The 22,665-nt window shown below is 38.6% G+C and overlaps 1 protein-coding gene across 2 annotated transcripts in view; it reads right to left on the bottom strand.

Annotated features, from left to right (window-relative positions):
- The window catches only part of LOC116723678 (plexin-A1-like), a 279,486-nt gene that overhangs the window by 132,676 nt on the left and 124,145 nt on the right, over positions 1-22,665 (bottom strand). For both annotated transcript variants that reach the window (XM_032568758.1, XM_032568767.1), the window contains exons 4-5: positions 12,198-12,329; positions 299-399 (exon numbers count right to left, since the gene is read on the bottom strand). In XM_032568758.1, the coding sequence (XP_032424649.1) occupies positions 299-399; positions 12,198-12,329 (233 nt within the window). The remainder of the gene's footprint in view (positions 1-298; positions 400-12,197; positions 12,330-22,665) is intronic.

The following is a 22,665-nucleotide window of genomic DNA, read 5'->3' as shown; positions in this document are numbered from 1 at the left end:
TAAACATAAAACCCTATTTAGGCCAAACACTAAGAGCCAGGCCCACATACTGTACATTGCAGCATTCAAGTGGGAATGCTGCAAAGTATTTTGAAGCTTTAAAACATAAAATTTCTTAATGATCTGACGAGTCAGATATCCTTGAAGAACCTCCAAGGAAGAGATTTATGCTAATAAGAAAAAAAGATAGGAGAGATAAAGAAGATCGTTCCAGAAAGCTACTCCACCGTCTGGTTTAATCAACACAAACCGGGCGAATTAAACTTCAAAAGCAGCTTCACTGTGTGCAAGTACTCACATGTTGTGTAGCACACACCAGCCACAGTGAGGGTCTCCTGATCCCAGACAGTCTCTACAGGATGCGTACTGCTCACAACTCTCCACCGGCACACGGGTCACCTGGAAGAAAATGTAAAAACAAAAGGTCACAGCTGGTTAACATCAGAGGGAGAAACATCTGGGACAATCCAACAGACTAAATATAGTAAGGAGTAACTGGACGTACTGTAGGAACATGCAGATACGGTTTTTGTGTGTACTTGCACACACAAAAAAAACATTGCTTCATTATTGCAGTTTGTATATTAGTTAGACTTCAATCCAATTTCACTTCTAATACATTATGTCTTTGCCTCTTCAGTGTCAACTTTAATTAACATTTCATTTTAATTAGTCTTTTGGAAGTGTTGAGTGTTGGTTTGTCACATAAAAGTTAATCGCATAAACAGCAGTGAAGACCAGCTTTGCAGCAAAATGCATTTTTGATGTTGGCTTCCTTTTAAAGTTCATATTGCTTTTTTTTTTAAAACAGAAATTTAAACCTCAACTCACTTTCTGTAGTTATCTTATCTTTCCTCGGCCCAACACATTTCTGTTAGCATCTCGATATGAACGCGAATAAAGTCAAAGCATTTGAAAACAATGAGCTACTGTACTTGATACCGTTAAGATAAACATCAGTGACTACCCTGTTTGAACACTGACTCATTTCAAATGCCGTTTTCTGGCATGAATGAGAACAAATCTAAACTTTGATGATGTCAAACAATACAGCTTAGTGGATTTGTCTGCAAAAGACACCTGCATGCATATCTTAGCATCAGTGGGACAGAATTTGTCATTAGGAATCCCAGAGAAACGGATCCTTGCAGATATCATTTAACAGACCTGTGCAAAGCAAGAAATTCAAAAGAACTTGAAAATTATGGCACTTTCAGGAAACTCTAAATTGCTAAAGGGTCCAAATAATTAACCCTTTAGCAACCTTTCTGAAATGTTAAAGTCATACCTATGAGGAAAAAGGTTTAATGCACCCAGTTGACAATTCAAAACATCAAGTGCATCAGTATCCATATGGTAAATCTCAATTTGCTGGATGCGATTAGCCAATGACAGGTGGATTGGCAGACAGAGCGCTGCCTCAGGCAAACTCACACACAGGACCTGACGCCAGCAGGAAGGCTACTCCTTGGCCCCAAAAACAGACTTTCAGACAAGTTTTCTGGGGCATCTGTTAAATTCTTAAATACATCACTGACCACCGAGCGCACATTCACACACAGACAAGGCGCCGTGCGCGTGTGCACACATGCGTCTGGCTGTTTCATTTAGGTGAAGTATGAAATCAATAGCACAGCAGAAGCAGGAGGCACATGAGATTAGTTGGAGTCAGTCTGCATTCTAATACCAGCTGCAGGCGGATGCTTGTAGCAACCTTCATGGGGAAACTACCACAACAAACTATTTTATTCAACCTGCCAAACTTCAAAGAATAAATCATTCAGTTTTCATCACATGTTTTTACACATCATTGACCAAACACATTGCAAATGCTATGTCTATATATGGTAAACATATGTGTGTGTATTATCCAAGATTGTATCAGTGCTAATTGCAATGCTAATGCCAACTAGCTAGAGGTAGAAAATTAGTATGAATCAATGTGTTTTGTTTGTACTTCAATTCACATTTCTGCTTCCCATTACCATAAGGAGTAAGTAATGTTTCTTGGTACTGTACTGAAGGGTTTTTCATTCCTGATTCCTGATAGTCCAGTAGACTCTCTGATAGTTGACCAAAATTGCAACATTTGTTACATTTTCTGCTGGTGCAGTTCGCTTTCAGGCAGACTAACCAAACTAATTGAAAAATCTGTTCACCCCTTTGCCAAAAACCAAGAACTACTGAAGGAAACGACACAAAAACCTCTGAAAAAGACAAGAGTCCTTCCTTTTTCAGATTAGGCATTCTTATAGGGGTAGTATTATATGTTTTCCAGGCACATAGTGCCATTTTATAGAGCAACCAAGTCACTATGTTGTGTTCAGTTTTTATAAAAATGCTGTATATGACTTGAAAGAAATTTGACTTCAATGTTTATAGCCTTGAAATTGCATAATGCATAATCTGATTGCATTTTAAAGATTGCATAATCTTTAAAAACTCCTGCTCTTTCTCACACTCGCCTTCAGGAAATTAATTGTTTAGTGATTTTTCCAAATGAGAAGTAGCTCCTATAATGAGCTCAGCTGCTGTGCAGTTCCACCAGGTGTTTGCTAATTGCTGCCAGCTAGTCTGAAGGAGCCGAGTGGCGGAGTCGTGTGAAGGGCTGCTCTTTGAGGAGGAAGCTTGGAAACGTGGAAGTCAGCGCTTGGTCCACCCAGGCGTTTTGCACAGCTGGTTGCCATGGAAATTAAAGAATTTCTCAAACAGGCATGAAAGAATCAAATCAACACTCCAGGTATGTTTTTGATGAATATTATAACATGATATAAAGCTCAAAAAATGTGATTTTACATAATACTGCCCCTTCAAAAAAGCAAATGACTCACTAGCAAAAACGGACCTGAGTGATTGGACAAACATACTCCACTACTCCACCAAGGAGCTACTGTTCTAAATTATTCGACCCATTATGCTTTTGAAAGTCAAAACATAGGAGAGCTCTCACACAATACTTGCCACATTCCCTCCATTTTACCCTCAGTTCCTGGATCCTCAGGTTCTCTGGGTCACGCTAATGTACAGGTGAACACAATGCCTTATAGAGGATTCATTGCATGGTAATAGTAACCGATGTCTGAAGACCATTATAATGCAGCCATCAGTAGGCACGAGCCTCTTACAGGACACCAAATGGCAGCAAATTGCAGTCATTATTTGTGGCTGTACAAATACCATGCTAGTAATACAGCCCATCTGATAAAGAGGGGGTGAGGGAAGGCAGTAGGGAGAACAAAAAAAAAAAAAGCTTGCTGCTCTCAAGCACAATAGCCAGAGAGAGAAGTTTATTCAGTGGAGCTTTGTGATAGCAGGCTGGATGATGTATTCCAATGGAAAAGTTCAATTATTGAGTTTTAGAAAACAGATAATGGGGAGGGTAAGTGGGAGATGCTCGGCCAAAGACTCTTTGTTTCACTCTAGGTGGCACGGCATCTGTGTTTGTGAGGGAACTGTAAGTAAGTGAGCAGCACCTATTTATATTAAATATGGCATTTTCATTCCTGGCCCATTTATGGCGGTGGAAGGGCGGGGGGGGGGGGGGCATCCATCTATAGACAGGGGAGGGAGGTGGATGGGAAAAGGACAGGGAAATTACAGCAGAAGGTAGAGGAAGAATGAGATCATGAGACCAGAGAGGGGGCCAAAGGGGGGTGTCCATTTAACCATTCATTTTGGCTTTCAGGTGATAATGGACATTGTTTGTGGATGAAAATAACCCTCCAATGCAATTCCGATTTATTTCTTCTATTTTTTTATTTATTTTTTTTACCACATTTTCACAGCGGAGGAAAACGAGAGAAAGAGAGCAGAGGAGATGATGAGGGGAGTTTATTACAAATAAATAACAGCTACAAATGAGCCTCTCTCATTTGGGTCACGATAGAGAGGCTCTTAATTTGCCTAGTGGCAGATGAGAGCAGGGAGGGTGGGGGGCGCAGGGTGGGAGGAAGGAGGAGGACGAGAGGTGTACAGAGAAGGATAGATGAGAAAGACACACAAATGTAATTGCGACTGATGTTTCATCCACATATGGGGTCCCCTTTTCCAGCACGGCTAGCTGTAGCTGTGAGCCTGGGTGTAATTGTCCCATCTGTATAATATGGTGACGAATATAAGGTGCTATCACAACACAATAGGCTGATGGATGGCTTATTCCGCCAGCGAGTTTAGTTCAGATGCAACCACGTTAGCAGCAACACAGAGCAGATGTATAATTTGCGGTAACACACTGGGTTGACGTACTTGACCATAAGGTGGTTTTAGCAACTAAGAAAAAAATGAAGCGACCAATTGCAAACTGAGGTTACACACACACACATAGACACATGCAGAAACAAGAGACATGGGATTCTCTGGTAAAGATACTGTATGTCAGCAGATAATTATGGGCACTAACTGATTTATCAACTTAAAACTCACTTTTCACTTCCAAAAAAGAAAGACATTTTTGTCCTCTCTGTACTTTTTCTATGGCCTATACTGTCTTGAAACACTCCAAATGAGGCCATATATCACATGAAACCATCAACAGACACAATCCTGGAGGAAGCAGACTAGGGGAGATGAAAGACAACTGAAGAAACATCTGAAAAAGGAATAAACATATTCCCTCTTTATACTTAAAATTTCTAGTCAACAAATCTAGAAGTAGCCCTGCTCCACAAAAAAAAGTATGCAAGATGAAATTTATGTAGACTAAACAATATATTGATAAAATAGATCGAAGCTTTTGAGTGTTTAGTTTGATGATACATGAAGGTTTCTAGTGTCCAGTTAATTTGGTTTGGATTTTACAGACTCTGGACAGATCACTGAATCAGTTCCCTTCAAATAAAGCTGGGCTAAATTCCTCTTACATTAAAATAGCATAGCCTGGGGAAGCTGTGGTGGCGCAGGGGTTAAGCACAACCCACAAATGGAGGCCTTAGTCCTTGATGCAGCTGTCGCAGGTTCGATTCCTGGCCTGACCACCTTTGCTGCGGTTTTCCCCTTCTTTCAAAACCCACTTTCCTGTCAATTCACTAACAAATAAAGGCCACTACAGCCAATAAAACATAAAAAAAAAATAGCATAGCCAAAGTAAAGAAACGGGAGCCGATGAGCAGTTCTGGAATGTTAATTTCTATTATCTTACTATGAATTTACGTGAGGCCACTCCTAATAGAGGTTGCTGAGAAGCTGCCACGTTCTCACTTGGCTTATCAACAGCTGAGGAGCAATCTTAAAGTGAGACGGAAATTCTCTAATCACCCTCAGTGGAAGCATCTCTTTGGCTCTTATGCCTTTATATCCCTAAGTTCCTTGTGGGACTTGATGTGAAGCTCATGGTTTGACCTGCTATAAATAGTTAAAGCACTGGGAAAATAAATCCAGTCACGTTACGCAGCTGACTCTTGTCTGAATCTTAAAGACGACGATTCTAAAAGACCAGGTGAGATGACAGTGGAATGGAAGAATACCTCTCAAGATTTAGAAAGGCTCGAGTGTCGTTAGGCAACAAATACCAACTTGCCCCAAACGTAAATCCTAAGATGCTTTGCTTTTCAAATGGAACTCGGAAACTTGCTGACAGAAGTATTTCTTCTATCCTCTCCTCATTATCCTCCCCAGTCACCAACATTTTTTTTTAGGAACTTCATAGTTGGACAAACACCAAAGAAACTGCTTTAAAGGCAGTGCGCGGCGGTCTCTTCTCGCTGACCTCCAAGTACAGTAAATGCTGACTGAATTTAATATGAACCCTCTCTGATGTGGTGCCAGGTGTAGGGTTTCTCCACCGTGCAGTACAGTACATTTCTGTACAGTAGCTAAATCAATACGCGAAGGTACATCATCGGACCATTATGCCAGTTTTCCCGAGCCGCCACCCCTCACACCAAACGAGGCTGTTTGCTGCTGGCGGGTCACCTTACAAAGGCTGTTTTACAAGTAGAAATGCTTGACCTTGCTCTCCGAGTTCAGAAGTGCAACTCTGAAGTCATAACCGCTACAAGACAATGAGATCTGAAACATGACCTTCTGTATATGATTTGGATTCAAAAATGGCAAAAGACCTAGGGCTCTTTTAGTCTATAATGCGAGAGAAGAAGCTCATTATCTGGGGAACCAATAAGAAAAAAAGATTGTCTAATAGCTGTGTGTTAGAAGTAAGACTTGTAATAACATGATAAAGATGACATCTGGTACAAAGGTGCAGTAGAAATCAATAGATTATGAGCTGTAATCCACTTAGTCACTTGCTTTAAGGCAATTAGGTGATGTCATCCACAGGGACATGCAGGATAACAGAAATATTTCCCACTCTGTGACGTCAGCAGCCAAGAGCCATGACAGGATGAGAAATCTCTTTTTTTTATTAGACTGGAACAATTTGAACATGAAACTGTAAAAAAATCAGCAATGATAAAAGTGATTTAGTGCCATTGTTCACTTTTATGAACACAGAAAATAATGAGATATCATTGGGGAGACACAGAGATAAAAAGATGGCGGCAGACTGAGATACGTAGTAAAAAAAAAGAAAAAAACAGTGAGAAAATGTGCCAGAGCAGGACTTTACGTACAACACACGCATACACACACCCCCACCCACACACACAACGAAGGCCGTGAATAAATCTATGGAGCGCTAATCGAAAACCCTCGTCTTGCACTGAATCAGTTTTATGTTTTCCTACTCCTGTCCTTGCAAGCTCAGATGTGAGTCCACACTCCCCGTTTTGATATGTGGTCTGTGTGCTGGAGTTCAATGCACCACATTTAATTACGGCCAAGTGAATATGGGAAAAGGTAAATTGCTCTGTCAAGCTGGGGAATTGGGTTCTTGATGTTGGAACTCTCATCACTTGGCATTTCTATTATTCAACATCAAGAAAAGAAAAATGGAGGAATGACGGAGGGAAGAAGAAGGACCCGACAAACAAGACACCTCTGATTGTTTCTGCATATGAGGAGAACGTCAACCGGCATGATGTGAAAAGCCCAAATGCTTCTTTATTGAGATTGTTTTAATATGTTTTATGAATGTCAAATATGCCTCTTATACCATGGCTCATAAATTCATCTGATAAACTTATTTCAAAGTTATGCAAAGTTACTTGGTGAATATCTCAAGCAACCATTGAGTGAGAGATCTGGTACACCTTAACAGGACGGGGCAAGACCATTTCACTGTGACTGTCATCGTGGAGTATGTCAGTATGATAGCTAAATTATGATTTAGTATGAAAAGACAAAAGAGGGCAGTCATATTTTTGAGTAGTTGAGAAATGTTACATATCAAACTTTTTTTTAAGGAACTATTTTAAAACCTGCAACAAGCTAGAAGCTTTAGTCTGCCTGTTGAAAAAACAAACAGTCAAGTAACACATTTTGTAATCTTAATAGTACAGTAAATTTAAGCCAAAGTCTGTGATGAAATGATACGAATGAAAGCCTCAATAAAAAAAATTATCCAAAGTCTATAATCCAGGTACATGTCTTGGCCCATATACAGGCCACCATTAACTTTGGTCTTTATTACCTCCAGTTCACATCATGAGAATCTGGCTAATGAAGGAAAATGACATCTAATGTCTCTATAAACTCTCTCCAATCTGAAATAAACACATGCATAGATCCAATTTTGCAAATATTAGGCAGGAAGAGTTAAAGAAAATAGCAGAGCATGTCGCAGAAATCAATTATTTTTTCCCACCTTCTCAGCTCTCACACACTAGCACTCTCCATCTGTACTCTTCTTCTACCTCAGTCTCTGAGACCGGACTGTGAATGTAGTCAACACTAACAACCTGAAAGTAAAAGGTTATTATCTGCTCCTCAAAAAGCTCATCTCATCTCTTGGTTAGTGCGATTCTGACAAACAGAGAGACAAAACGACATAGAAAATGTACAGCTCAAAGCAAAAGTAACAAGTGCAAGGGAAATATTGGCTGACAGAGAATCAGCTGATGAACAAATTTAGAAATTTTTATGCAACTATTGACAGCATAAAAGTAACAGTAGCTAGAGTGAGAAAGTAGTAGAAGCCTGTATAAGTGCTCACATATTATAAACACCAGAGTATTTGTCATCAAAGTAGTCAGGCTTACAAAGTACCAGTATAACTTCATCGAGTGAAGTAAGCGCAATATAAAGTGATGTATATGTAAGCTCGATAGACTGCATTTATGTTTGAGACTTTTATTTTGAAGTAAAGAAGAAAAAAAAACTTGAATATTGTGCCTAAAGTTGAATAAAGAATTGTCATTGAGCTAGCTAACAACATTTAGTTAAAAAGAATGGATAATACAATGGTAAAAACGGAACAAACTCAGGTAATAACGCTAAAGGCTAACCATTAGCAGCTAACAATGCGAACGTTAGCGTATTCTTCATCACCTACTACTAGTCTGAAACTATATATGTAATGTGGACAGCATCTCTAGTTTAAAAGCTAAAATACTTTGAACAAATTTAAACCAAATGGGTTTGAACTGAACAAACCATTTAAACACCAATTACCAATTTTCCAAAACACAATTTAGGATTTTCTGAAATCACTCTCACTAAAAAGTTAGAAAGTTATTATGGGTGATGTCACAGTATAAATGCACCTTAATCTCATTTCATGTTATTTTATTTTTTTCAGAACTTATATTGATACTTGTTACCATACAACTGGGCAAATTATAGATCTAAAAGAAAGCTTTGAACTCACATCTCCTTGATCATAATGCTGGCTAAAATTTGATCAAAACTTGTCCCATGTTTGTTGTTATTTTAAGATGAGGTATTATTAACATGCATGTTCTGCATCGATAAAAATGTAAATTCATGTTGATTAGGAAACTAGGAGGCCTCTCTCTCAGCAGCAGACCTCCATCCTTGAACTGAACTAACATGAGCAGGCATGTAGGGGACATATCACTGCTCATCAAATATAAAACACTGGCTTTAATAATTGAAAACGACTTTCCGGTGGCAAAAGCAGTCATCTTTAATGTAGATTAAAAGGAAAAGGGACAGTTATGAAAAGGAAAATCTGACAATGCTTACAGCGTGGATTTCTTCTATCATGGCAATAAGCTGCACGGCTCTGACTCAACCAGGTGCTAGACCAATTGAAATCATCTCTACAGATTAATAACATTAAATGTAAAACATAAAGCATATGTGACCTATGTGTCTTAGTTTCTGTATGACTTTCTTGTCAAAAACATGCTTTGTCAGAATAAGATGTTCATTTACTCGGATGTATGGATAGATGCAACTTTTAGACAAATACATTAATTAAATTTCATACTTTTCCATACTGAGTGCTGAGGCGTTTCTATCCGACTTTAATTCTTCAGATTCTTTGACTCCATGATGGTAGTTTAATTTTTCCACATCACATCAACAGCGATGGCCTCCATTTGTATCAATTACACTCCACCTCCACTCTGTTCTCATTGAGACACATGAAAGTCAATTAAGCCTAATCGCTGGTAAATTACACAACACTGTCTACATACTGTGGAAGTCTCATTTAAGGTTATCACATCGAGGTCATTAAGCGTTTGGAGATAAGGGAGTCGTAGAGAAGACTCAAAGTGCTGAATACACTAGCAAACTCTCTGAAGGCATCTGAAGATAACACAGATTCCAGAGCAGCAGGATTTTAAGCATATTATACCAATGAAGCCAGTATTGGAAATGAGAAATCCCTGAGACTAAGGAGTGTTAAGTAATAGATCTAATATTTATGATAGAAATGATTAATTATGTAAGCGGACAGATCATGGCTCCAATCACAGTAGCTTTAGATCTGGGCTATACCTGAGTCCAGATTCAGGTCCCTCCTGAAATATGTTACAACTGAGTTACATTAAATCTGAGTAAACATGTTGGCATTAACCAAACCAGTCCACACAAAAACATTTCCAGGAGAACCAAAAAGACTACAGCTGTATCTGCTAAGTCAGACTGATGTTTATACCCCATAGAACCACTTTCACTTCAGTTGTGTAGGAACACAAGATGCAATAGAAAACTCATGCTCCAGCATTGTCTTACTACTTATTCGATATTGTAGCATGCACAATTTAATTGCTGGATTAGCCAGACTGCTCATAATCTTTAAAGAACTGCTAATAAAATGTTACAACTCACACCCAATTACTTCATCTCTGCACTGATAAAGATTCACTAACTTCAGTATGTAGGTTGCTTAAAACTGAAAGTGAAACTGATGACTTGACCAACTTTATGAATAATTCAGCTAACAATCTACAGTATATGCCCATATTAACAATTAATTCCTACATGCAGTCTTCATCTTTGAATGTGAGTGTGAAACATTAAAAGGAGATAGGCCAAAGATAACATACCGGTCCTGACACAGCAGGACAATTTGCGCCTTTAAACCAGATACAGATCAACTAGTCAAAACAGGAACACATTTAACGTGACACATGTACTTCAAAAACCTGAAAGGATGGTTTCACAAAATCCCCTTCACTTCCTCAAGTTTAGACCCACACAACAGGCTTTTCAAAAAACCAGAAAATAGTGTGACAGGAGATATGGAGACACAAGAATGTCCTACAGACACTTCCTGTCATGATAAAATATCTGGAATGTCACTGTAGAGTTAGTTACGCTGGATACAGAAACCCATGTAAACTTGATCAACTGTGAGTTACTTTAATGAACTTCATAGGTAAAGCCACATCAAAGTTATAATAACAATACTAAAAACTATGATATGCTTTAAAGCATATTTTAATACCTGTCATATGAACCAGTTATTTTTTTGTAAGTGAAGGAATATGGAAGAATGTGTACATTCTTCCATATTGTGTGTTTGTCTGTAGTTGCTTTTCTGCATAGGAGTGTGGCCCTAGGCTGACCCTCTTTAATAATTAGTGCAAATGTGACTTGATGCAATATGACATGACAACATGATTCATTCTGCATCCTGCAGTCATTCTGCCTTAAATTCTACTTTTCTAGAGCACCTATAGGTCTAGTTAGTTGTTTTAATCTCAGATCAAATTGAACATAGATGGTGTTGGTGCCTTTTCAGGCTGCATCACACTGAAAAGTTCCAAGTATTTTGTACTCCCTACATTTTAGCTCCTTTGAATCTTAGCAATATCTGAAAGAATTGGAATAGTAAAGGGGCCAATCAAAGTAAACTCAAATGTGACACTTATATTTTACCAGAAAGGTTATCACAAAGTTGAGTTGGAAATACAGACAGATATGGAGAAAAATGAGGCCAAATGAAACAAACTGCATTTATAAAATTAAGTCATTTCTGAATGGAAAGGTGCTCCTTAAGAGTCATCTGTCAAGTACAAAGTCTTAACTTGTAAATATCTACTCGTCATGGCAACTACAAGGGGAAAATTTAAGGGTGAAAAACTTTTTTTTTTTAAGTTTTTTTTTTTTTAAGTTTTTCACCAACAGGGTAGTGAAATACATATAATACATGTAATAATGATAAATATCAGTTACTGGTCATAGCAGCAGTATTAATATTGGTTATCGATATCGGCCCAAATTTTCAATTCATTTTATGTCTAAACAAAAGATTAAATAACACAAATTGACTCAATATCTTTGATATTGCTAGGAATTTTTGCACTTGGGTTATAATTACTTTCAACTTATAACCATTTGACATGTTAACATGTTTAATGTTAACAAGAATAGCTACAAATGTGATCTATTATTAAAGTTTTCAAAATATAACAAGAGTAACATGTGCCTGTGTGTTTGTCTAAGTACCCACAAGGTGCATGTGCCACTGTATGGATGTAATTAGCTCGATTGCTCGCTTCCCAAGTGAATATTTTTAATCTTCCACCATCTTCATTTTCTCATTCTGCCTCACCTATATTCTGCTGTACATATGCAAAAGAAGTTGTGTATCTTCTATTACATACTCAACACAGTAGCTGTAAAAGCCTGTAAAGCAGCATGCGAGGGGATCTCGATAAAGAGATTGTGTTTACACCTTTATGTAAGCCAGAAAGACACATGCACACACATTTGTATGGATGGGAATCTGTACCCATTCCCTGTTACTGCCACACAGATCGATGATCATTGATATTCAGTCATTATTTAGTCTGGGCTGTCATTGGCAACAATAGACTGAATAATAGACTAACATTGCTTGGCTGCACTGTAGATCATTGGAGTGCTGATCTATATGCCTCTCCTACCTGTTTATCAGTGAGAGCGTACAAAAACTGATGATCTGGACTGAAGAGCAGATCTCTCAGGATGGGGTTCCCATCGCTCACCATCACATTCTCATACAACAAGGCAGGCTGGGAAATGGAGTTCACCAGGATCTGGAAAAGAAGAGGGGAAAACAAAACAATCATGAGGCTGGAACAAGGTTTAATGACGCTTAGTTTCATTGGATTGTCTCATTGATTTATGCCAAAAAAGCTGCTTCCAGTTTGTCTTTTTTTCTACATAAATACAGATTAATGAAGGCAGTAACTTCTTGATTGTTTTTCTACTGAATAATTTCTTGTTTCAACATTTTGTTATTGACTTTATTCATGACTTTGGAGATCAAAAACATATTCAGTCACTCTATGATACAAGGCAATATTACTGCCAACTGCGCCACCCTCTAGCTGGTGATCAGACAACAAATTGTACGACATTTTTCATTCTTCTGAGTAGTTACTACTTTTACTTTTCAACATGTAAAAGTCACGAAAGTAACACAAAATATTTCAGCATTTTTATACAACCCAGTAAATTTCTGAGTTTCCAGTAAGCCAGTCTTTTAGGTTGATTAACTGAGTGCAGCACCTCTACAGAACTAAATGATGTATTTTTGGAAGGTGTTTGCCAACGCTGAATCCACTGGCAATACCTCAGAGTTATGAGGGCACACTGTTCCAAAAGCACTGAGTAGATCTTCCCCTGGTTTCCTTTGGACGTTTCTGTTCCTTATTTCTCAGCCTCCATCTGCTCATCCATCACTTGTGAGCAGCCTTCTATGTTTTTCTCTAAGTTATATCCCTTTTTTTCAGGCTTCAGCTCTGGGTTTGGTTAGCTTGGGTGAGAAACAAGACAAGTTCTTTGATCTTCCTCTAAACAGGTAGTTCATTAGTCACCAGGCTTTCATTATGGGTCTTCTTTCTTAAGAGAAGCAATTTTCAAGACGCAAGAACTTTCACAACTCTAATCATGATATTAGGAAAATATGCGTCATATTGGTCATATTATCATATAGGATATTATTCACAACACTACATGAATGTAAGCTTCCACAAAGTCCATATACAGGGCAGGAATAAAGGGCAGTGAAGGTGCATCCAATGAGTGGCATTTCTAGAATAAATGCAAACCAACTACAGAATCCAATACGTCTTTTGTAATCTGTAATTCCAGACATTCAGGTTTGTACATTTCTTGCTGTCTGTGCGTGAGCCCACGCGTATAAAAAGTCAATGAATTGGAGTTGTTACTAACCAAAGGTCATTTGTTTTAGCGACCACCCCACCCGCCTCCATCTTGTTTCCACATAAAGACACACAAACACACTGAAAAGTTTTATTGACGTAAAGTGAGTGTGACCTTTTGTGCCTTTTGTCTTTATGGCTCTGATGATTTTTCTCTCTCTCTCCCTCACTGTCAGGAATAACACACATATAGAGAAAAGAGAAGAGAAAAAACACACACTGTGTGGCTGTTCTCAGACTGCTACATGCCGAGGGCTGCTGTATCATTTATGATGAGTGACGGACTGTGATGGAATGAGGGAGAGAGAGGGGGAAACAGAGAGCGTGCTCTGCCCCACAGCTCGGGGCAGAGGGCATTTGGAGGGGGATTCAGGTCAGCTAGCACAGAAGGGACTGTAGTACGAGGCAGGTGACTGTGAATTTTCATCTCGTCTTTTAGCCTGCAGGTTGCTGCTCTCCTTCTCCGACCTCTGCACTCTGGAAGCTTCTTATAGAGCGGGCAGCTTCACCAGAGAACTTCAGGAAGTCTCAGTTTTGTACTTGCTCCCTTTGGAACACCTGAACTGAAATATTGCAATTTGTAATCAAATCATGAAGAGACTTGTGCTGCATTGCTTTGGGCATGTGCTGGTATGAAATTGGTATGATGCGCTTGAATAAAACACCATTGTAGCACAACAATAGAAAAGAAAAACTATTTGTCAAACAGAAGAAAACAGACATTTGTCTTCAACAGGGCCCTATAGACAGCTATAAGATATTAAAAAGAATTTAAAACAATCAAACGGGGAATAAAACAATTATATGTCATGAAACCTGGTGATAGTGAGTCAAAGTTTTCATACTAAGTATCCAGTTACTGTCATTCTGAGACTTCATCTGTCATTATGCTGATTGATGCTACTAGTTTGCTCAAGTAGTTCTTGAGTTTTGTTGGTTATAAAAGCTATGACAAAGGTTTCACCAATAACTTATTGTTTAAAATAGAGGCATCTTGAAAAAAGCCAACAGAGCATCTGCTCATAGCTAAATTTTTTCACTAAGCCAGCAGGTTTCAGTTTTTAATACGACTGGACTTCACTTTATCAGTTTATTAAAGGTTATATGTATAGATTTTTTTAAACATAATTTGATATTTCTGAAACGTTTACTGTTAATATGCAAAAGGGAAAAAAAAGGAAAATTTGAGTGGAGTTTTTAATGCTGCAATAGTTTGACAAGCGATATATGAACTGGTCAAATCTGACTGAATTATTCTATACTAGTATAGAATAATTCATACTGTTTGTGATTTGTGAAACTTTCTAAACAGAGAATGTAAGTTTTTCAAAATCAGCTGGACACATTAGTAGAAAAACAATATAACATATTTGTTTCAACTTAGAACAAATCACCATCAAGATAACTAATCATAAGTTCTTTTAGTTTTCACCCCAAACTATCTGTGTTTTACACACTTAGATCGTCTGTTGTGGAAAACTCATGGGCCTTTTCTGTGGTTTTATGGAGGACTGAGGGAAAACTTTGGTGGTTGTGAAACTTAACCTTTTAGAACCTTGGTACACCTTTATTATCCCAATTGGTCCATGCATAATTATTATGTTGAGACTTAATTACGTTCACTTTCACATTCCAGTATTGAAATGCCATCTGCTTAAAAGGAGCTGAAATGACAACGGAAGAAGCTTAATGAATTCCACAAGTTCTTTGTGTGGTCTCTGCAAACTGAATTCAAGCCCATAAAGCACAAAGGGAGGATAACACTGGGCCATGTGGAACTTTTTTTTTAAATGTAAGTTTCACCTTCAGAAATGTATTAACCAGTCTGAAAGATGAAAGCAACTCTGCTATAAAAAACACTGACTACCTGCTTTAAAAGTGCTTATTAAATATGCTTTTGTAACTGCTCCCATGATGATTATTAGCCCAGGAAAAAGGAAGCATAAAGCTTACTGCTTTGAAGTCACTGAAAGCTTATGAGTCATTAAAACACTGCCTTTTTACTGATTAGTTTACCTCTTTGAAGCGGGACAATCAGACGTATTTCGGTTTCGCTCAGCGGTGCTGCTCCGATGAGTGTGCCAAACATAATTGCTGCTATTTGCATTCTAATTATCCATCAATCAATTAGTTTTACAACACACAAAAAATAAGAAAATGGCATTTTAAAGCAGTCAGTTCAATGGAGGATGAAGCACTATGCAAAGCAAAGACGCTGCTCTTTTGAGACATGGTTTCCAAACTGTAGTGTAAAGTCTGCTGAGAAATGTGGTTTTTCACATAGCCCACATTCGTTGTTCTCTAACCTTCAGATCAAGCCCGTGGCTATGTCACTGTAGAAAAATTATAATCAGCAGAAAAGTTAGAGGTGACTTCTTGCCAAATTTTGTCCCATATTTTGTCTTTGGAGAGACATCCTGCTTGAGTCATATTGCACCTCACCTTTGTGTTGTCTTAATTCTTCAAGGTTAGCGTGCTCTCATTGAGTTAGAGACACAGGCTTGACTGACAACAATCACTTGAGTGACATTTGCACCAACACAACCCAGTGTGATTCAGACGTGACAAAAGGTCTTTCAGTGCTGTCGTTTTTGGTCGGCTGAACACTCATTATTCTTGCGAGGACACTCCTCATGAGCTCATTCTGTTATACAGGACAGAAGTTTCAGGAAGTGTGTCTGCAAAATCAGTTTTTGCTGAAGTCATTCATGGAATAAGATCCAATTATATTCAGAACATCACTTGAGAAATATTTTGCCTAATAAATCCAACAGTTTCCAACTTTGAAGACTAATATCCACAACAGATTTGATAATAGAGCAAGGCTGTATATTGCCAGCACACTATCAGGTATTTGTTTTGCATTTCAATAATATAAGAAACAGGTCTGCAGCATGTTATGAGCAATGGAACTTAAGAGACAACATTTCTGTACCATATAGAGGTGCCACTACTACCAAATTTACATAAATGATACACAAATGTTGTGTCAATGATAACAGTGTTAACTATCATCATGCTACACTATGCACACACCAAGTCTGATGGAAACTCACTCATTCCAACATGCTTCATGCAACACAAATCTTTTTGTTTTATTGAGAAAAACAACCTCTAGATTTTTCCGGGAGTTTCCAAAATTAGGTTTTCCTTACATTTACACCAAAGATATATGGAATATGTTTTTATTTCATCACACATAGACAGATAAAAAAAAAAGAAATGTTAAATGGTCTGTACTTGTATAGTACTTTTTCTAGGGGTGCTGCCATGCCCCAGCACCGCCAGCAAGCACAGAGGACAAGGTCACAATGACAGAGGCGGACAGAGCGGTAACCAAACTGCTGATAGAGGGAGGAACTCCTCCCATCATCACCACCATATAAATATAAATATAAACAAAAATGGAGAGTTGTCAAATTTTAGCGGTTGTTGGATTTCTCTTCTCATTTCTCCTGCTAGTGCTAGACACATGGGTTTGTTCTGGTCTCTGGTCTGCTTGGTGTTCACAGATGCATTCGAACTGCACCAGAGTTCACTTCAATCATACTGAGACGCAGGCTTGGAGGTGGGGCAGAGTTTACACCTCCCCAAACAGAGCAGACTGCCTAGGCAAACACACTAGAGTTCAATTAAAGTGGTTGGATCCACCTCCAAAGGAAAAACGCCCAGCTGCTGTTTGGTCAGATTTAAGAAACAGATGAGAGGTGTCATTGGAATATCACCTCCATGAGACCTTTTCCATCAGCCCAATTTATACGACTGGCAGGTATTAATAAGCACTTGTCCTGAAACTGCCCAATGGTAATGAAAAAAAACGGCTAATGTAAAGTTGGTTTATTAAAGAGCATAACGTATTATGCCAACAGAAATAGAGGCGCCCTCATTTACTGAGGGGCCTTTCGGACGGTTGTGGGGACAGTAAGGAGAGGTAGAGGCAGAAGGGGTATTAGAATTGTGTGTGCAGTGGAGGACAAGGCAATAAAAGGGAGCAAATTAAAAACGGTCTGGGTTCAAACACCGGTCACAATTTTAGGTCAGGTAGTCCGACAGAAAACAATCACACACCATTAATTGCACCACTTTGTCAGAACCACATAGACTTTTTTTTAAAAAAAACAACCAACTAGTTGCTTAATTAACCTTTCTCCTTTTATTGCTGTGTCTTTTTATGGCACAAAGATGTTTTTTTTAGTTTTCCTATCCAAGGTTTTATTCCCATGTTTACTAGCCCTTTTCCAAACTGTGTTCTCTCTGTCATTTTCCACAGAGCAACTTTTTTAAAGATATCCTGAACTGCTTCACTTCAAAGCTCACCTTTCCATTCCAAGATTTTTCTTGTTGTCCTGATTTCTAGACCTTCCTTTACCCCCTCTGCCTCCTCCACAGACGTCCACCTCATCCCTCTGGAGTGTGTGTGTGTGTGTGTGATTGTCCAGACACAGCAGTGTCCCGTCCAGCCTCAGCTGTTCAACATGTAGTTAATTACATGACTGGAAAAAAGGGACTTAAGAGGACAGATGCGAAGGACAAGTCAGAAAAACGTGGAAAAAGGGGATGGAAGCTGGTAACAGTTTTGAGCATTTTCTATTGACAAAAGTCACCTAAGGACAAGTAATAAAGATATGCCCTAAATATTCAAGTCATTGTTTTAAGATGGAGGGCTGAAAGGGAAGAGAAGGAGGCATCTTCTTAATGAAATCTACGGTAGAGATAGCGTGTGTGTATGAGTGTGTGCTAACTGCTCCTTATTGTATTCGTGATCCTTAATGAAATTGATTTTATTGTCCTTTGCTGAGACGATGACACAGAAACATAGAGAGGTAACACATTTGAAAGCAAGGTTTGGTTTCGAAAAAAGGATTTCATTTTAATACCATCAGACAGAGAAAAAGGGGCAGAGGGAAGGAGGAGGTAGGTGGGGTATATGCAGTATATATATATGGCACAGTCCCTGCTTATGTGTCTGTCTGACCCTGACTGGAGGGCATCCAAGGTATCAGAGCGCACCTGCTGACTACACAGTCTACATTTTTCAAACACACACACACACCCCCGTGCGGCTTGGCCGAGCCACATCAGCGCGACAGGTTACTAGGAGTGAAATTAATCATCATTCTTTTGTCGCACCGCTGCTCTCACAACAGGAAGCTGGCCCCCAGTGACACACACACACACACACAAACCTGCATATGGAGTGACAGCCAGACAGCTGGTCGGTGACAGCACGCCTCTATAAAGCTGTTTTGCTAACAGCTAACAATAGTTGGCTCAGGTGAGAAAAACCGTGCCAAGGTTTGGTAGATTAAGCTCAGACAGTCCAAACTGAGCACTTTAAAGTAATACTTCTAGAAGTATCCAAGAGCAACGACACCTTGGCGGTGAAATAATAATTGTTATTAGCAGTGGTCAGAATGTAATTGGATCAAACTTCTATAATTCTCGAAAGTTAATTGTATTTTCTGTGGTGCTTGTGTGAATCTGGTGTTGGGTATTGGTGCATTTGCAATAAATGCTTGTAAATAGAAATAGGCCTTTTTCACAGTTCACTTATCAGGACAACTATAAAAATAATCAACTGGTCCTAACGATCAAAACAGAAACTTAAAAGTTTGAATTTGGATGTCCCAAATAACCAATCAGTACCAATTATGACCTTTCTATGGCTAAATGTTTAGGCAGTGATGGTTAGAGGTAGACATCAGGACCCAGTCCAGAGGGACAATAATGCAACAATTCTACATCCATTACTCTGCAGTATGAACTTTCACACGTATATTCGCTATTACTGTTGGGTTCAAAAGAGTCAACATTTTAGCAAAATATTGAGGGAAAACCAAAAATTCTTATTTGATGTTTTTACAAACTGCTTTAAATCATCTCTGTTTGATGTTTTAAAGCACAGTCTGATGAATAATTTTCTTCAGACTGTGAACTACAGATGATCAAATAAACATTTAAAATTTGTGAAACAACCTTTTAGTTTAAGGAAGTTAAGGAATAGACACAACTTCTGCATTTTAAACTAACACCTTCAAACCCAAAGCTCATAATAACAGATTGCACCTTCGCTAGTAAGTCATATGGTATCAACTAAATAGTACTTTGATGAAAAATATCCTGGGGTTTTTAATCATTAGATCTCATAATATTTGGTCTAGTACACAAACTATCTGCCTGGAAAAAGCACCTTTTCTCCCAATAGAGCCCATCAGCACAGTATAGATTTGTAAAGTTAGCTCTAAGCAGACCTGATGACCTCTGGGGTTTTCTCATAGATGAGGTCAAGATTGAACAGTCTGGCTATAGTCCACACTCCAATATTTTGGAGACAAACACTAACACCTCAATCCAGCTGTCCAAACTGGACACAGGTATTTCAACGTTTGTCTCAGTTGAATCCATTTAACTAAGTTTAGACTGATGCAAAGCAGCTAAATTACCAGAAAATAATGCAAAACAAAGCAAAATAGGAAAGGTTCAACGTTTTATGAACTTTGCTTTTATCAATCAATCACCCAACCAAATAACTAACCTCCAAGGTGTTAACGATTTTTTCCAGTCATTTAGCTGTATTGCTGTCTGTCCAGAAACCATTACCTTGACGAATGAAATACTCCTACTCATATGAAGAAATGTGTTGTGAAAGGAAAAGAAAAAGATTCAAACAATGGCTGAATAATGCATTGACATGTTAAGAGTTCTCGTGACACTTGTTTTGAGCGGCATTGTACTGTGTTCTTTTTTTTAAAATTCCTCTTCCGCCTAGAAGTTGACAGGAGTCAAAGAAGAAAATGCAATTAGATACCGTCATTAAAACAATTCTCAGAGGTTAGCACTTGACAATAGCTTGAAATGTGTTTGTCTTCTCGGCCTCTGAGATGCTTTCTCAGCTCCTTTAGTAATAATAGGATTTGTTTTTGAACACACAGACCTTTGGAGAACGTAGAATTGGCGTGGTGTTTGTTCCAAAACAAATAAAATTTCATAACTCGAAGATACTTGCGAAAGGCGTTGATTTGGTTTTAAATATTCAAGCAGAAAAAACCACACACGCGCACACCCACCCACGCACACCCCCACACACACACACACTTCGAACAGAGCTGTACCTGAACAGCTCTCGTCAGACACAGAGTCGGGGAACAGACGTCTTTCTGCCGGTTTTCTTGACTGGTGTGGCACCACCACACGAACCTGTGAGTGTAATGCCCCTTTAATCTTTTACAAACATGATGGACTTGAGCTGCTCTTTTGCACAGCTCCTGCAGGTCTTCTTGCAGAACACAAATACACACAGTTTCCCTTTCCTGTCTCCTCCTATGATAACATGTACTTGGAGCAGTTGGCAGGCTAATTCAGAATTCTCTTTGCTGCTTTTGTTCCTTTGCTTTCCATCTCTTTTATCCCTTTCGTCACTTACCTTTTGCTTTTATTTCAACTGTAATTTCACAATATTTCTCCTCTGGGCAAACAGTGGGAAAAAAATTACCTGTACGTAATTTAGCATAAAATGAAGTTTTATTTCTTATAAAAGAACCAAGAAATTGTACAGGTCAGAGTCCATAAAAGAGACTTTAATTCGGCATTAAGTCAAACCATTACGAAGCGAGGTGACGCAGATCCCTCAGTAGGTGTTAAAGAAAATGACAGCTCTTTTGCTGATAATCTCAAAATGAGCTGATTTGCATCGGAATCGGCTGGAATCACCCCAGACATTTGTGATGTAGGACCGTATTAAATTACTTGTTGAAGTGTTTTTTTTAGCGGTTTCTTTGCCATTCTCTCTCTCTTCGGTCCCACCGTGGCTCGCCTTGCTACCCCTGAGAATGCTTCTGACATAACTAGGCCTGACTGTGCGCTAAACCAGCGGCTCTCCATTCTTCCCCGAGGCAGATTCTGCTGGGAGTGGCCAATGTGAAGCTAATGACACACACACACACACACAGTAGAGTGGCTTATGTTTGTGTAGGCACAGGTTGAGACCAAGGCTCTCGTGATTGATGGACACAACATACAGACTATTATTATTTTTGCTTCTGTGCAGAAATCTGTTGCATGGTCATAGGTCTTTGTACTAGCTGTCGAAGTAAAATGTTTTATTTTGCATCACCTCGCTAACAGTTTCCAAATCTTTCACCCACAACGGACGAGTCACACAAGTTCAAGTGCTAAATTCTTGACAAAGTGCAGTGTCTTTCGATTTCCATTAACACAGAAGTGAAAAAAGAAAAGAGAAATTGTGTTGAAGGTGATATGAGAGATGTTGCCCTCATGTTGTCGGTTATTGCCAGGGTTTCAGAGCTGCTTTGCAGAAGATTAAGTAAACAGTGAAATAATGTATCTGTGGTCGGTAGATATGTGACACTTAGCTGATAGGGTTGGTAAAAGTATTTTCTAATACATCAATGTGGGGAATATGTATTAAGTAAGGAACTGTTACTCATAACTTTACAGAACATTAGTTTAAAACTAACTGATTTCTTTAAATATTCACATAAAACTAAGTAGAAAACTAGACTAAGTTGGCTAATGTCTGCTGGTTAACACCGAGAGGCTGCTAACAACAAAAACTGAAATGAAACTTCTCAGAGAAGCCTGTCAACAATCATCTATCTCCATGACAACTGAGCAAACTTCATTCACCTGAAGTCACCGCGACCCTTTCAACACGACATGGATATTTTAGCAAAAGACGACAATCTTCCTTTATCGCCACCTGTTTTACAAATGTAAAATGGGTTATTAGCAAGAAAAGACTTTTACTCATTAATGTTTAATTGCCTGATTTTGACAGTGGAAGATTTTTTTAGAAATAATTCTGCATTCAATGTGAGAAAACACAACTCTGTAATTTTCAATGTTATTTTTCAAGCCTTTTTCTAAATGGTGTCAAAGAAAACATGAGCTACATCTGTTTATTCTTTTTGGAGCCAAAAACAACTTTGACCACACTCAGAATGCTCTTCCTCTGAATTTTAGTGCTTGTTAATCTGTGACTAAGGCGGCATAAAAATTGAAGTGAGGACTTTTAATTTTAGCTGTCATGAATTGTAACGTTGTGATTTGAAAAACATGGTTGAGGCTTTGAGGCAAACAAATGTTCGCTGCACAAGAGCAAAGCCAAAAACATTTCCAGAGATGTTAAAGTTATTACTGACAAAAGTCTAATACCAATTCTATTTTATCGTACTTCAGCAATGTG

The sequence above is a fragment of the Xiphophorus hellerii genome, chromosome 1 (assembly GCF_003331165.1).
Source record: "Xiphophorus hellerii strain 12219 chromosome 1, Xiphophorus_hellerii-4.1, whole genome shotgun sequence".
NCBI lineage: Eukaryota > Metazoa > Chordata > Actinopteri > Cyprinodontiformes > Poeciliidae > Xiphophorus > Xiphophorus hellerii.
Note: the sequence above shows the minus strand (reverse complement) of the source record. Positions and strands in the feature narration are given on the sequence as shown.